The following is a 16,249-nucleotide window of genomic DNA, read 5'->3' as shown; positions in this document are numbered from 1 at the left end:
CCTTACTTTCTTTTTCTTCCTAACACTGTTGCTGCATTTAGGTAACAGAACTCTTGCATCATTTTTTGAAAATTGGTTTGCAATTGCAGTTTTTATGGTACCCCCCTACTATCCTCTCCCAAATGTGATTTTATTTTAAAGAGAATCATACTTTTTATAAGTGTGGTAGGTTTGTGTCTATAGTTAGGTCAAATACCTGAATTGTTGTGTGACCAAGATAATTTTGGGCTTATTTTACTTCAGTTATATGATTGCATTATTATAATATTATTGCATTGTTCCGTTTCATCATCTGTGTATGTTCTTTAGGTTTGTTCTGGTCTTTCTAGTTATATAAAAGCACCACTTTTTCTCTTTTCAACAGGACAAAATATTGGGAAAGATGTGGATGTCTTAATGACTTTGGGAGAAACTCAGTTTTCTGTCAGTACACCTTGCCAGTATTATTACCATTTGGAAAGAAAAGAAGTTAGCAAATTAAGGTTTCTTGTTTGAAAATTAATTTGCTTTTTGCAGAGGATCTCTTTCAAGAGGATGGTTAAAAGCAAAGTTTTGCTTGAATGAAATTGTTGTAAGAAACAGTGCTTGCAATTTTCGACTCGGAGTACCAAGCAAATTTAAGACATGTTAGATATCTCTTTGAGAGTCAACTGTTTTGTACTTTTGGTCACCATGGTGATGGAAAATTCAACTGATGTTGCAATATGTAAAATTTTCAAATCTGTACATTACATAGTTTTGACATGTTTACTTAAAGGCATTATATGTACATTTACAGTGCTTGGTGAGAATATGGTTGACAAGGTAAAGGGGGGGGGGGGCAGGGAAGAGCAATGGTGGAGAAGTGGGTGATGAGGGGAGGGTGACAAGGGGAGGGCAGTCAGGGTAGGGGAGTGAGGGTAGGGGAGGGCAGGGGAGTGAGTGAGTGTAGAGGAGGGCAGGGGAGTGAGGGTGGGGAGGGCAGGGGAGTGAGGGTGGGGAGGGCAGTGATTGAAGGCAATGAAGGAAGGGCATTGAGGAGAGCGCGGTGAGGGAATCGCTGTGAGTAGTATGAAGGGAGGGAATAGCAGTGCAGGGAGGGTGAGCAGGTTGGGCAAGAGGATGGAATATTGAGGTTATGAAGGAGATTTACTTTAGACATGTTACCCTGCATTTAACAGATATCCATACACATCACTTATCAGCTACAGAATGTCAAAAGATAATGCTATATTTACTGAAATAGACTCATTTACTTAAAAGGAATGCATGAGCCTGAACAAATACATTATGAATGAGTTCCTTGGTAGAGGGATGTGAAGCCTCTTAATCTGAAATGGTATTTTTAAGGTCACAAAGAGGGGACAGTGCCAAGTGTCTCTATATAAGAGACATTGTTACCCTCTTGCTTTTCAATCAAGTAATACATATACATGATTTATATACAAAACCTATCCCAAGGTTTCACAAAGAAGTACATGTAACACTTTTGTTTCATGTTTATTTATTTGTTTTCTTTAGAAACAGACCAACAGGCTATGAGTCTGTTACCCTGATAGTTGCTTTGCGATACACAGTAGGATACATTGTTAATGTAAATCGTAACTACCCATTCTCTCCAATTGGTACATTGGCTTAATAGCAGTACATAGCTTGGAGTTTATCATCTATATTATGTTATGAAAGAAATTGCAAACTTGATATCTTTGGCAAATTAATGCCCAAAATCGTAGAAAAATATGTGAATTTGTGGCTTCGTATAAAAAGGAAATATTACTTGATGTGTCATATACATTTTTCAGCTAGAATGTTAAATCATTATATTACAGTTCTTTCTCCCTCATTTACATCCATTTTGCATTTATATATCAATTTGTACATTTACAGCTTTGCTAAGAGATACAAAGACTTATTTGGTGAAAGTGCAAATATAGAAAGGTTATGGTGGTAAGGGTGGAAACTGATCTTGATAGCAAACAACCCATTGACATACTCCATCTTATCCAGTTCACAAGATTCATGTTAGCATTATGTTGTATATTGTCGGTCTATCTGTCTATGAGGGTAACGGTTTCATTGAATGGGTGTTTCTTGTTTCTATTTAATTGGATAATGTAAGTAAGAATTTGATAGTATGATGGAAAGAATTTGTCATGCCAAACCTTTAGCATTTTGTATTCATTTGTAAATATCACACAGTAATGCAAGATAAGTTAGTATATGAACAGACCTCAAAACTTAGTTGCCACAATTATTTTTTATATACATAGGATATTTGACCTTTTAACCTTGCCAGTGTTTTAAGAGGTAGTAGTACTGCAGTACTTTTCTTTGCATATTTTTTCCCTGTTTACTATGGGTGGAGCAAACTTATATTTGAACAGATTATAAGCTTCAATTATTTAATGCATGATATCTTTAAAAGATTAATAGAATGGGCAAAACATCAAATAAAGGAGAAATGGTGAATTACTAAGAATATTCTGTTTTTGCAGAAGTTAAGGTCAAAGTGTTTGCTTTGATTGACAGCAGAACTGCCAACCTGACAATGGTGTGAACTTAAGATTTCCAAATTAAAAATTCTGGTCACTTAAATCTAGAAACTTTTCCAAAATGGAACTCATTGTTTTATCATTTATTATACCAACATATCCACAACTCCATGTAAATTTGCTTGACCGTGCTCTACCAATTGCATGTGAGATCCTGTGTGAGACTATTCATCCAACCATTAGTCTCATGGTCAAGCCTAGAGGGTGGCAGGTATGCGATAGCTGTGAGACTATTCATCCAAGCATTAGTCTCATGGTCAAGCCTAAGAGGGTTGGCAGGTATGTGATAGCTGTGAGACTATTCATCCAACCATTAGTCTCATGGTCAAGCCTAGAGGGTTGGCAGGTATGTGAAAGCTGTGAGACTATTCATCCAACCATTAGTCTCATGGTCAAGCCTAGAGGGTGGCAGGTATGTGATAGCTGTGAGACTATTCATCCAACCATTAGTCTCATGGTCAAGCCTAGAGGGTTGGCAGGTATGCGATAGCTGTGAGACTATTCATCCAACCATTAGTCTCATGGTCAAGCCTAGAGGGTTGCAGGTATGCGATAGCTGTGAGACTATTCATCCAACCATTAGTCTCATGGTCAAGCCTAAGAGGGTTGGCAGGTATGTGATAGCTGTGAGACTATTCATCCAACCATTAGTCTCATGGTCAAGCCTAGAGGGTGGCAGGTATGCGATAGCTGTGAGACTATTCATCCCACCATTAGTCTCATGGTCAAGCCTAGAGGGTTGGCAGGTATGTGATAGCTGTGAGACTATTCATCCAACCATTAGTCTCATGGTCAAGCCTAGAGGGTGGGCAGGTATGTGATAGCTGTGAGACTATTCATCCAACCATTAGTCTCATGGTCAAGCCTAGAGGGTTGGCAGGTATGTGATAGCTGTGAGACTATTCATCCAACCATTAGTCTCATGGTCAAGCCTAGAGGGTGGCAGGTATGCGATAGCTGTGAGACTATTCATCCCACCATTAGTCTCATGGTCAAGCCTAGAGGGTTGGCAGGTATGTGATAGCTGTGAGACTATTCATCCAACCATTAGTCTCATGGTCAAGTCTAGAGGGTGGCAGGTATGTGATAGCTGTGAGACTATTCATCCAACCATTAGTCTCATGGTCAAGCCTAGAGGGTTGGCAGGTATGTGATAGCTGTGAGACTATTCATCCCACCATTAGTCTCATGGTCAAGCCTAGAGGGTTGGCAGGTATGTGATAGCTGTGAGACTATTCATCCAACCATTAGTCTCATGGTCAAGCCTAGAGGGTTGGCAAGTATGTGATAGCTGTGAGACTATTCATCCAACCATTAGTCTCATGGTCAAGCCTAGAGGGTTGGCAGGTATGCAATAGCGGTCAATGATGGCATAATCTCAAGTAGCTGAATTATTTGACATGCTGATGAAAGCAGATAATTTCTTTTAATGGTCACTAGTATTTGCCCAAATCTTTGCTGCTAATTATTGCTGGGAGGCTCTGATCTTCCACATTACTTTCAGACAGGAGGAATCAATTAGCATTTAAATGTCTCAGACAGATTGCATGAGGATCCCAGTCAAATGTGTGTTGCAATCTGAGCTTCAGTGACCATAACATGGATTTCTAGCATAATATGCGGCAATACTGATGACCTTTAAGTTGTTTGCATTGCATTTCTGAAGCATTTCTACAGTTGAAATAAAATCTGTACCAAACCTACATGTTTGGTCTGTGATGAATAATAGTCACATTTTAATCCCAGTGGGACTGAATATAAAGCATGTTGAACATCTCAAATTCCTTTACACTTGGAAAGGTTTAAGGATTAAAGCAGCAGTGGTTGCAGTTTCATGTCTCTCTTGGTCAAAGGTCAATCAGAGGTTAACCCATCTAATACTTATTTTTGCTCTGGAACTTCTGCTACATTTTGAAAATCACACACTTCAGCAGCCTATTAACTTAGCTGTAATGTGCATAAGAATCAGGGTCCAAATTTTGGCCGTTGGTGCAGCACCAGAAAACAGGAGGGTTGGAATGGCTTGGGGGGGTGTGGGGGGGGGTATAGGGAAGAGTGAAGACGGGTAATAAAGGCTCCCTATTCATACTTTCATGGATGTGTCTAAGGCCTTAGGTAAAAATATATATTTCATGATGCTGTGTGTGTATTCTATGGGGGTTAGGGAGGGTAATGGTAGCATTAACTGAAGCCTCACAGCCACTTATTATTAATTATGTATTCAAGTGATATATGTATTCATGAATATTATTTCAAATATTTGTATGATTGTGAGGAAGTAAACTGCAAGTGATTTCCTAACATTTTCTTAGAAGTACATATGTTAGCACAAACAAGTTGTTTACTCTGAAGAATGATTGTTATTAATGTACATAATTTGTTTGTAAACTTTTGGCTTATGTCAGAAATGAACAACTAGTAAAGAGTGACTTAATATGTCAAAGTTTGTATCATTTGCATAGTGTGTGACTCGGAACAGGACTCTTGATTGAAGAAATAAGAATTGCTTACAAAGAGACAAATTCAACAGAAGTTTACTGTACATTTGTTTAGATGTTTTCTTTCATATATTTTCTTTAACAAAGAACTAAAGGTACATGGTCATGCCATCACTGTAGCCACTCACCTGCTAAACTTGCACTTCAAATAGCGACTTTGAATGTCTTCATGGAGGAATGCTGTTAGACCTTGTAAGAAGGTTACATTTGCCACAGTAAGCTGTGGAGCATGTGAGCATTAATATAGATCCCCTCCAATAATGTGAAATTACATGTTTGCTATTGAAGCTTGAGTCTTGTCCATACAATATAGTGGTATTTTATATTGGAACATACAGCAATCAATGCTTTGGTTAGGTGATACCAATCACATGCAGCTTTGCTTTTAGCATTTATAATCATAATAGAAGGTTAATTAGTGCTATAAAAGTTTTCAATACTTATTTTACAAACAAGTTCACATTGGTACACTTCAAATATTATGCTCTGCAAATGCATGGATAACAAGAAAATAAAAGTGTTATCAGAGGATGCTGCAGGACTAATCCATCCTTTTAATGGTGATTTAATCAATGGTCTCACTATCAAAGGTTGGCTCTTATATTTCTTAGTTTGTAGGACTTTCAAGGTGGTGTCTTGAGACATTCTCTTTGCTAAAAACCTTGAATAGCCATAGAACACAATAGTTCTGTTTCCCATGGTAACTGACGGTCACATAGGGTGAGATAGTTGACACACCCCCATCAATCCCTATAGTGGATCCTGTGAATGTCCCAATAGTTCTGTTTCCCATGGTAACTGAGGGTCACGTAGGGTGAGATTGTTGACACACCCCCATCAATCCCTATAGTGGATCCTGTGAATGTCCCAATAGTTCTGTTTCCCATGGTAACTGAGGGTCACATAGGGTGAGATAGTTGACACACCCACGTCAATCCCTATAGTGGATCCTGTGAATGTCCCAATAGTTCTGTTTCCCATGGTAACTGAGGGTCACATAGGGTGAGATAGTTGACACATCCCCATCAATCCCTATAGTGGATCCTGTGAATGTCCCAATAGTTCTGTTTCCCATGGTAACTGAGGGTCACATAGGGTGAGATAGTTGACACACCCACGTCAATCCCTATAGTGGATCCTGTGAATGTCCCAATAGTTCTGTTTCCCATGGTAACTGAGGGTCACATAGGGTGAGATTGTTGACACACCCCCATCAATCCCTATAGTGGATCCTGTGAATGTCCCAATAGTTCTGTTTCCCATGGTAACTGAGGGTCACATAGGGTGAGATAGTTGACACATCCCCATCAATCCCTATAGTGGATCCTGTGAATGTCCCAATAGTTCTGTTTCCCATGGTAACTGAGGGTCACATAGGGTGAGATAGTTGACACACCCACGTCAATCCCTATAGTGGATCCTGTGAATGTCCCAATAGTTCTGTTTCCCATGGTAACTGAGGGTCACATAGGGTGAGATAGTTGACACACCCACGTCAATCCCTATAGTGGATCCTGTGAATGTCCCAATAGTTCTGTTTCCCATGGTAACTGAGGGTCACATAGGGTGAGATAGTTGACACACCCACATCAATCCCTATAGTGGATCCTGTGAATGTCTCAATAGTTCTGTTTCCCATGGTAACTGAGGGTCACATAGGGTGAGATAGTTGACACACCCACATCAATCCTTATAGTGCATCCTGTGAATGTCCCATTGGCTACTTTTGGTCATTCAGTTTCCACTATATTCCTTTTAACAGTGTTTGCTAACATCATCACCACATTTGATCAATCCACACTGTCAACTGAGTTGTTGATACCACCCTCTGGCACATTCCTTTGTTTTATAACATCAATGACTCATTCCTTTGTTTTATAGGGTGCTTGCATGGTAGCTGCATGGGCCAGGGACATCAGCATGCTAGCACCATTGTTACCCCCTTCCTCACCAGATCGTCTCCTTCCCTCAGCTGATGACATACTCTGTGAAAGACCAGATTCATCTCTCATGGACCCGGTGAAGGTAAATGCAGCACTTTTACTGAGCCCGCTGGGTGACAAAGAGGAGGAGGAGCCACCTTTGCCAGATCCTGGTTTGGAACTGATCCCACCAATTAGAACCTGGATAATAAAGAATAAATGTCATTTTCTTTCTTGTTACAGGTTAGCAAAGGGGTGGAGGCAGTGGGTTCAGAAGACAAATGGCATCTGTCAGAGACAGTAATGTTAACTTGAGGAAGATATTGTCTCTAATACTTACTGAGGACCCACTGGACTTTGACTTCTGTGCCATGCTCGACGACATTGGGGAGAACTTGGACTGTTTCCCCGTAGGGGTCAAAGGTCCCCCTGGGACTGATATGGACCTAGGGATTGGCCCTTTGATGTCTCCCATCAGAGGAAAGCCAGGAGACCTTGACATTGATAAACCAGAGGTTGGGGTTCTTGGCCCAGAACCAAGTGGAGACTGCCTGGGCTGTAAAGTAATCAGAAATCAAAGAGATGCATTTATATCTTATTTTGGATAATGCTCGGGTAACTGTTCCTGAAGTAAAACATAAATGTGAATATTGAGCTCAATAGGCACCTTGCATAAGTACTTGTGAGGATACAGTAATATCCTTTGCACTTATCTCCAGGTGGGTGTGTCTGTGATCAGCCTCTACTTGTATCTGTCACAAATATATATTTGTAATTAGTAGCCATGTCAGTCATAAGTAAGGCCCATTACACATATCAGTTATTAATTTGAAATACTTATGCAGCCTGTGATTTTTTTATCAGCCACAACTATTATGGAACTAACTCTAGCTTGTCATAAATATGTCCCTTTTCACATCTCGCTAATGACAAACTTCTAATTTTATGATATCTGTCCATACTAATTTCATCTACAACCTTGGCTGTTACAGTTCTTTATTTTATGATATCTGTCCATACTAATTACTACTAACAACCTTGGCTGTTACAGTTCTTTATTTTATGATATCTGTCCATACTAATTTTATCTACAACCTTGGCTGTTACAGTTCTTTATTTTATGATATCTGTCCATACTAATTTCATCTACAACCTTGGCTGTTACAGTTCTTTATTTTATGATATCTGTCCATACTAATTTCATCTACAGTACAACCTTGGCTGTTACAGTTCTTTATTTTATGATATCTGTCCATACTAATTTCATCTACAACCTTGGCTGTTACAGTTCTTTATTTTATGATATCTGTCCATACTAATTTCATCTACAACCTTGGCTGTTACAGTTCTTTATTTATTAGTTTCTGTAGAAGGAGCAATAATAATGAATTTATCAGGCTGTAATCATATTTGGTTTTGCCCCAAGTAACTGAGCATGTTTTTTCACAGAGTAAAGATGAGCATTTATCAGCCTACCGGAGGTATTTGGATAGTTGGTTTATTTACAGCTAAACCAGGCTGAGCTCTCAGCTTTTGTACTTGATTGCAGAGGGCACTCCCAATTGGGCCAAAATCCTCAATATAGGCATCTGGTGTGTCAGGACCAGTCCGGACTTGCTTCAGGTAGGGGCTGCATTGTTTCTGTAATGATGAGAGAAAGAGAAGCTCTCACTAGCTTGCTGGTACCTGTAAACATTGTTATTTGTCTTCACTCATAATCATGAACATTTTGCATCCAAAATTCATTACAGGTAGATACTAGATTCAATATATTCTAATCAAGTTTCCACTGCACCTAGATTCCCAAGTTTGGCAGGTCTGACTCTGAAGGTTGACAAACAGCTTTCGAAAAATGATCTTGAGAACCCAAAAGAAACATGGCATGAAAAAATGATGTAGAAACATTCACTGCTAGATACTACTGTAATAAGAAGCATTAGACCACTTGAACAATTTCATGAGCTGAAACATACTGGTAGAGTAAAGCCACATGTCAGTCATTTGACTTTGGTAAATATTCATAATAAGCTTTCCCATCTTCAAATTCCTACTTCAGATGATTTAGCTGATCTGTACTTCTCAGAACATTGTCATGAATGACTTTGCTACATGTTTGTTGTACAAAGCAATTTGTAGAAGCAATATATATTTTGTATGTAAAGTACGGGAAGAGCCAGCCAAGCCCCAGGGCAATTGTCACCAAGCCTCCTTAAAAGTTTTGTTTTTCCTACATACATTTCAAAATTAAGAATACATTATTTTTTATCCATATTTCTGGGGTGCCTTATTGATCCCAAGAACTCGGACAGTAGCTCATACCCTTCCATTCATCATGCTTGAGCGTCTACATTGATGATACCACTCAAATAGTCAAACACTGTCAATTCTTTCTGAACTGACTTCTTTTAAACCATACAGAATTGGAAAATTACATCTGCCAAATACAAAGACTGCTTAACTTTGTTGTATTTTGTTCAAGGTAACATAGCTCCTTTAAATTCCATACAAATTTGTGATACTCACCAGGACAAGAGATTTCAGGTGCTCTGCTGCAATTTTATCAAAGTTACTGCTGAGGCTGCTGTCTCTCACGCTCTTGATCCTTTCACTTAAAGGTTTTAACTTGGGCATGACAATGACTTTGATAACCTATGAGACAAGATAAGAGAGAAAAATTTACACACATATATATATATGTATTGTACAAGCCATTGCACAGATTGCAGGGATATCCAACAACTTGTCATGAGGTGAACACAAATTGAGTAGAATTCTTCAATGCTCTCTTTAAGACTTCCTACCCCTGCCTCAGTTAGGTAACATGCACCGTTAGGACTTCCTACCCTGCCTCATTAAGGTACCATGCACCGTTAAGACTTCCTACCCCTGCCTCAGTTAGGTAACATGCACAGTTAGGACTTCCTACCCCTGCCTCATTAAGGTACCATGCACCGTTAAGACTTCCTACCCCTGCCTGAGTTAGGTAACATGCACCGTTAGGACTTCCTACCCCTGCCTCATTTAGGCTCCATGCACCGTTAAGACTTCCTACCCCTGCCTCAGTTAGGTAACATGCACAGTTAGGACTCCCTACCTCTGCCTCATTTAGGCTCCATGCACCGTAAAGACTTCCTACCCCTGCCTCAGTTAGGTAACATGCACCGTTAAGACTTCCTACCCCTGCCTCATTTAGGCTCCATGCACCGTTAAGTCTTCCTACCCCTGCCTCAGTTAGGTAACATGCACCGCTAAGACTTCCTACCCCTGCCTCATTTATATACCATGCACCGTTAAGACTTCCTACCCCTGCCTCATTTAGGTACCATGCACCGTTAAGACTTCCTACCCCTGCCTCATTTAGGTACCCCTGCCTCATTTAGATACCATGCACCTTTAGGACTTCCTACCCCTGCCTCATTTAGGTACCATGCATCGTAAAGACTTCCTACCCCTGCCTCATTTAGGTAACATGCACCGTTAGGACTTCCTACCCTGCCTCATTTAGATACCATGCACCGTTAAGACTTCAAACCCCTGCCTCATTAAGTTACATGCACAGTTAAGACTTCCTACCCCTGCCTCATTAAGTTACATGCACAGTTAAGACTTCCTACCCCTGCCTCATTAAGGTACCATGCACCATTAAGACTTCAACCCCCTGCCTCATTAAGTTACATGCACAGTTAAGACTTCCTACCCCCGCCTCATTTAGATACCATGCACCTTTAGGACTTCCTACCCCTGCCTCATTTAGGTACCATGCATCGTAAAGACTTCCTACCCCTGCCTCATTTAGGTAACATGCACCGTTAGGACTTCCTACCCTGCCTCATTTAGATACCATGCACCGTTAAGACTTCAAACCCCTGCCTCATTAAGTTACATGCACAGTTAAGACTTCCTACCCCTGCCTCATTAAGTTACATGCACAGTTAAGACTTCCTACCCCTGCCTCATTAAGGTACCATGCACCATTAAGACTTCAACCCCCTGCCTCATTAAGTTACATGCACAGTTAAGACTTCCTACCCCCGCCTCATTTAGATACCATGCACCGTTAAGACTTCAAACCCCTACCTCATTAAGTTACATGCACAGTTAAGACTTCAAACCCCTGCCTCATTAAGTTACATGCACAGTTAAGACTTCCTACCCCTGCCTCATTTAGGAACCATGCACCGTTAAGACTTCCTACCCCTGCCTCATTAAGTTACATGCACAGTTAAGACTTCCTACCCCTGCCCAATTTGGGTTCTCTGCCCAGTTTGGGTTTCCTACCATATTTCTCTATACTTCCCTTGTGCTTTACCTTACATATCAGTTGTCAAAATAATTTCATTTTGAACTTTGTAGATAGTGTACATTTTTTACAACTTACAGCTGGTGACATGAAAACCAAATCACCGATTGAGTTTCGATTGTTTATGGAAGTGTAAAGAAAATGAGGGGATATGGGGAGCAATTACTACCGTAACACAATTAACACTTACCTCTGGTCCGAGCTCAGAAAGGCCAGCAAAAGCACCGTAGAGGGTAGGAAGGGGAGCAAGATCAACACTGAGAGACTTGTCAAAGGTTTTAGATACTCTGGCTTGAATGTTGTTAGTAGATGTGCTAAATTTTCTATTGGAAGAAGATTTAAAACATAAATAGACATCAGTAGAGACTTTTGCTTCCAAACAAACACTCTGTTGTTATCCTGATGTAACAAAATAACCAAACATCCAAAATGGATTTGATATGTCACAGATTTGCATTACGATTTAAATAACCCTAACAACAAATTTCTGTAAATTTGTTCTTCCTATGTATGAGATTTGTTGATGTTTGGTTTGGTCCTTACTTGCAAATACTGGCCATAAGTCTGGCAGCAAAGTCTCTCAAGGCCCAGTGGTTATCGATATCTGGTCGAAGACAGAGCTGTTTGCTGACGATGCAGGTCACCACAGCTGGAATGATCTCATGAAGCTGTGAAAACACAAAGGCTCTGATATTACACATTATAAATTATAATGTATGTATGAAAATGTTCTTTTACCCTCCTCATTGCCCTCTTCTGTCTCTTTTTTGCTCTGATGGTTTTATGGCAAGACTCATGGTTTTATGCTCTGATGGTTTTATGGCAAGACTCATGGTTTTATGCTCTGATGGTTTTATGGCAAGACTCATTGTTTCATGCTTTAATGGTTTAATGGCAAGACTCATGGTTTTATGCTCTGATGGTTTTATGGCAAGACTCATGGTTTTATGCTCTGATGGTTTTATGGCAAGACTCATGGTTTTATGCTCTGATGGTTTTATGGCAAGACTCATGGTTTTATGCTCTGATGATTTTATGGAAAGACTCATGGTTTTATGCTCTGATGGTTTTATGGCAAGACTCATGGTTTTATGCTCTGATGGTTTTATGGCAAGACTCATGGTTTTATGCTCTGATGGTTTTATGGCAAGACTCATGGTTTTATGCTCTGATGGTTTAATGGCAAGACTCATTGTTTCATGCTCTGATGGTTTTATGGCAAGACTTGTGGTTTTATGCTCTGATGGTTTTATGGCAAGACCTATGGTTTTATGCTCTGATGGTTTTATGGCAAGACTCATTGTTTCATGCTCTGATGGTTTTATGGCAAGACTTGTGGTTTTATGCTCTGATGGTGTTATGGCAAGACTCATGGTTTTATGCTCTGATGGTTTAATGGCAAGACTCATTGTTTCATGCTCTGATGGTTTTATGGCAAGACTCATTGTTTCATGCTTTGATGGTTTTATGGCAAGACTCATGGTTTTATGCTCTGATGGTTTAATGGCAAGACCTATGGTTTTATGCTCTGATGGTTTTATGGCAAGATTCATGGTTTCATGCTCTGATGGTTTCATGGCAAGACTCATTGTTTCATGCTTTGATGGTTTTATGGCAAGACTCATGGTTTTATGCTCTAATGGCTTTATGGCAAGACTCATGGTTTTATGCTCTGTTGGTTTTATGGCAAGACTCATGGTTTTATGCTCTGATGGCTTTATGGCAAGACTCATGGTTTTATGCTCTGTTGGTGGCAAGACTCATTGTTTCATGCTCTGATGGTTTAATGGCAAGACTCATGGTTTTATGCTCTGATGGTGGCAAGACTCATGGTTTTATGCTCTGATGGCTTTATGGCAAGACTCATGGTTTTATGCTCTGATGGCTTTATGGCAAGACTCATGGTTTTATGCTTTGATGGCTTTATGGCAAGACTCATGGTTTTATGCTCTGTTGGTGGCAAGACTCATTGTTTCATGCTCTGATGGTTTAATGGCAAGACTCATGGTTTTGTGCATCTTCATCAGATATGTTAAAATCATAAATGTAAAGGAGAGTTACAAGGAGTTGTTTCATTGAAACAATGTACTTCTTTGGATTTTTAAGATCTCCAAGTTTTGAGCACTTCTCTCCAATTTTTTTTTTTAAAATCTCCAGAATTTTTTAGTGTGCAGCTACTGGACATTAAACATACAAATTCTTGAAAGTAACTCTAATACACAGTCTATAGTAGACAAGAAATGCTGAAACATGAAAGGCTGTATATAAGCTAACTGTCATAAGACTGCATATGATGTATGCTGATGCATGCAACCCAAGTTCATCTTAGGCTATAAAGTGGACTCACATATTTTTCTAGATATAGAGTAGGGTTATCCATAAGGGCCTTGACCATTCTCATGAGGTAGATGAGAAGGGCCAGGTTGCTCTGAACAACATTCACTCTGACCCCCTCACAGATGAATGAACTAAACCGTGGTAACATCTGGTAGAGTCCAGAATCGGATGCCAGGCTTTGTAGAGCTTGCTGAGGAAAGAGCAAAAAATGTGAAATGTTTTTTAACCTCAGTCCTCTCTTCAAATTCAGAAAAGTGTCAGAAAGAAAGTTTGGATACGAAATTTTATCAAACAAAGTTGGGTTCTGGAAACCAGAGTTCCTTGTTACAACAAGTATACTGTATCCTTAAGTTTAACACTTGTGAATCTAAACAAATTTTACCAAATTTTTGAAAATGATGCATCACCTGAGGAGAAGAAGATGGTTGACCTCTCCTCTTCAGAGTGAGAAGGGTCCAGACTGACCTATATAAGTTCTCATGCCTTGCAGATTAAAGTTCATGGAACAATGTAACTTTGTGAAACAGAAAGTTACGGCTTCCAGCTGTGGCTAATGAACCAGCTTTGTAATGGAGGTGGGTTGGGGAGGGAGGGGGGGAGGTAGAGGATTTCTATGCTACACAGGAGATGAAGCAATGATTTCAATATAAACAGCACTTACAGCTCTCTTTGGCTCTGATGATCCAACACAAGCCTCTGTAATTTCTTTATAGTACAGCTGTTGTTCCTACAAAATGAAACAAGATGACACAAACAAAGTGTCATATTTTCTTTATTGACAATGGAAACAATTAGTAATAAGTGTACTTTAATGTATGAAAACAATCATTCCTATTTACAAGGGAACACAAACAAAGAACACTTTCAAAATGGTTATGAGAATGACTTCCTTAACAGTGGTTACAGGGATACATTTGCCCTGAGTAATAAGCTGCAGGAACCTTTCAATTCAACCAGGCTCCCCTTATCCACACTCCCTCCAACACACAGTAATATTAGCTGCAGGAACCTTCTTTCAATTTCAACCAGGCACCCCTTATCCACACTCCCTCCAACACACAGTCATAGTAGCTGCAGGAACCTTCTTTCAATTCAACCAGGCACCCCTTATCCACACTCCCTCCAACACACAGTCATAGTAGCTGCAGGAACCTTCTTTCAATTTCAACCAGGCACCCCTTATCCACACTCCCTCCAACACACAGTCATAGTAGCTGCAGGAACCTTCTTTCAATTCAACCAGGCACCCCTTATCCACACTCCCTCCAACACACAGTCATAGTAGCTGCAGGAACCTTCTTTCAATTCAACCAGGCACCCCTTATCCACACTTCCTCCAACACACAGTCATAGTAGCTGCAGGAACCTTCTTTCAATTTCAACCAGGCACCCCATATCCACACTCCCTCCAACACACAGTAATATTAGCTGCAGGAACCTTCTTTCAATTTCAACCAGGCACCCCATATCCACACTCCCTCCAACACACAGTCATAGTAGCTGCAGGAACCTTCTTTCAATTCAACCAGGCACCCCATATCCACACTCCCTCCAACACACAATCATAGTAGCTGCAGGAACCTTCTTTCAATTCACCAGGCACCCCTTATCCACACTCCCTCCAACACACAGTCATAGTAGCTGCAGGAACCTTCTTTCAATTCAACCAGGCACCCCTTATCCACACTCCCTCCAACACACAGTAACAGTAGCTGCAGGAACCTTCTTTCAATTCAACCAGGCACCCCATATCCACACTCCCTCCAACACACAGTCATAGTAGCTGCAGGAACCTTCTTTCAATTCAACCAGGCACCCCTTATCCACACTCCCTCCAACACACAGTCATAGTAGCTGCAGGAACCTTCTTTCAATTCAACCAGGCACCCCTTATCCACACTTCCTCCAACACACAGTCATAGTAGCTGCAGAACCTTCTTTCAATTCAACCAGGCACCCCTTATCCACACTCCCTCCAACACACAGTAACAGTAGCTGCAGGAACCTTCTTTCAATTCAACCAGGCACCCCTTATCCACACTCCCTCCAACACACAATCATAGTAGCTGCAGGAACCTTCTTTCAATTCAACCAGGCACCCCTTATCCACACTCCCTCCAACACACAGTCATAGTAGCTGCAGGAACCTTCTTTCAATTTCAACCAGGCACCCCTTATCCACACTCCCTCCAACACACAATCATAGTAGCTGCAGGAACCTTCTTTCAATTCAACCAGGCACCCCATATCCACACTCCCTCCAACACACAGTCACAGTAGCTGCAGGAACCTTCTTTCAATTCACCAGGCACCCCTTATCCACACTCCCTCCAACACACAGTAATAGTAGCTGCAGGAACCTTCTTTCAATTCAACCAGGCACCCCTTATCCACACTCCCTCCAACACACAAAAACCAATCATTGAATGAAAGTAGAGTTCTTTCTCACCACTGACAGTTCGTGGGAGAGAATATCCTTGGCCTTTCTCATTTCCTTTGTCACATCTTTAGCTTTATTCAGTAGAGTCAGCACCCTATCTTTCTCTCCTTCCTTATCATTTTTGTTATTGATAACAGGTTTTTGATGAGTGGTTGCTTTTGTAGATTCTACTTTCTGTTTTTCTTGATCGACTACAAGGAAAAGAATAAACTAAGTAAATA

At 40.4% G+C, this 16,249-nt stretch overlaps 2 protein-coding genes across 5 annotated transcripts in view; one reads left to right on the top strand and one right to left on the bottom strand.

The window, feature by feature from the left end:
• The window catches only part of LOC139975291 (angiomotin-like), a 33,830-nt gene extending 28,744 nt beyond the window's left edge, over nucleotides 1-5,086 (top strand). For all 3 annotated transcript variants that reach the window (XM_071983089.1, XM_071983090.1, XM_071983092.1), the window contains one exon: nucleotides 365-5,086. In XM_071983089.1, the coding sequence (XP_071839190.1) occupies nucleotides 365-397 (33 nt within the window). In that variant the 3' untranslated portion in view covers nucleotides 398-5,086. The remainder of the gene's footprint in view (nucleotides 1-364) is intronic.
• Nucleotides 5,087-5,432: 346 nt separating this feature from the next.
• LOC139975292 (transcription initiation factor TFIID subunit 6-like) overlaps nucleotides 5,433-16,249 on the bottom strand; it is an 18,415-nt gene continuing 7,598 nt past the window's right edge. For both annotated transcript variants that reach the window (XM_071983094.1, XM_071983093.1), the window contains exons 6-14: nucleotides 16,038-16,219; nucleotides 14,250-14,315; nucleotides 13,599-13,778; nucleotides 11,795-11,919; nucleotides 11,442-11,574; nucleotides 9,475-9,600; nucleotides 8,428-8,592; nucleotides 7,292-7,507; nucleotides 5,433-7,152 (exon numbers count right to left, since the gene is read on the bottom strand). In XM_071983094.1, the coding sequence (XP_071839195.1) occupies nucleotides 6,892-7,152; nucleotides 7,292-7,507; nucleotides 8,428-8,592; nucleotides 9,475-9,600; nucleotides 11,442-11,574; nucleotides 11,795-11,919; nucleotides 13,599-13,778; nucleotides 14,250-14,315; nucleotides 16,038-16,219 (1,454 nt within the window). In that variant the 3' untranslated portion in view covers nucleotides 5,433-6,891. The remainder of the gene's footprint in view (nucleotides 7,153-7,291; nucleotides 7,508-8,427; nucleotides 8,593-9,474; nucleotides 9,601-11,441; nucleotides 11,575-11,794; nucleotides 11,920-13,598; nucleotides 13,779-14,249; nucleotides 14,316-16,037; nucleotides 16,220-16,249) is intronic.

The sequence above is a fragment of the Apostichopus japonicus genome, chromosome 10, assembly GCF_037975245.1.
Source record: "Apostichopus japonicus isolate 1M-3 chromosome 10, ASM3797524v1, whole genome shotgun sequence".
NCBI classification, from domain to species: domain Eukaryota; kingdom Metazoa; phylum Echinodermata; class Holothuroidea; order Aspidochirotida; family Stichopodidae; genus Apostichopus; species Apostichopus japonicus.
Note: the sequence above shows the minus strand (reverse complement) of the source record. Positions and strands in the feature narration are given on the sequence as shown.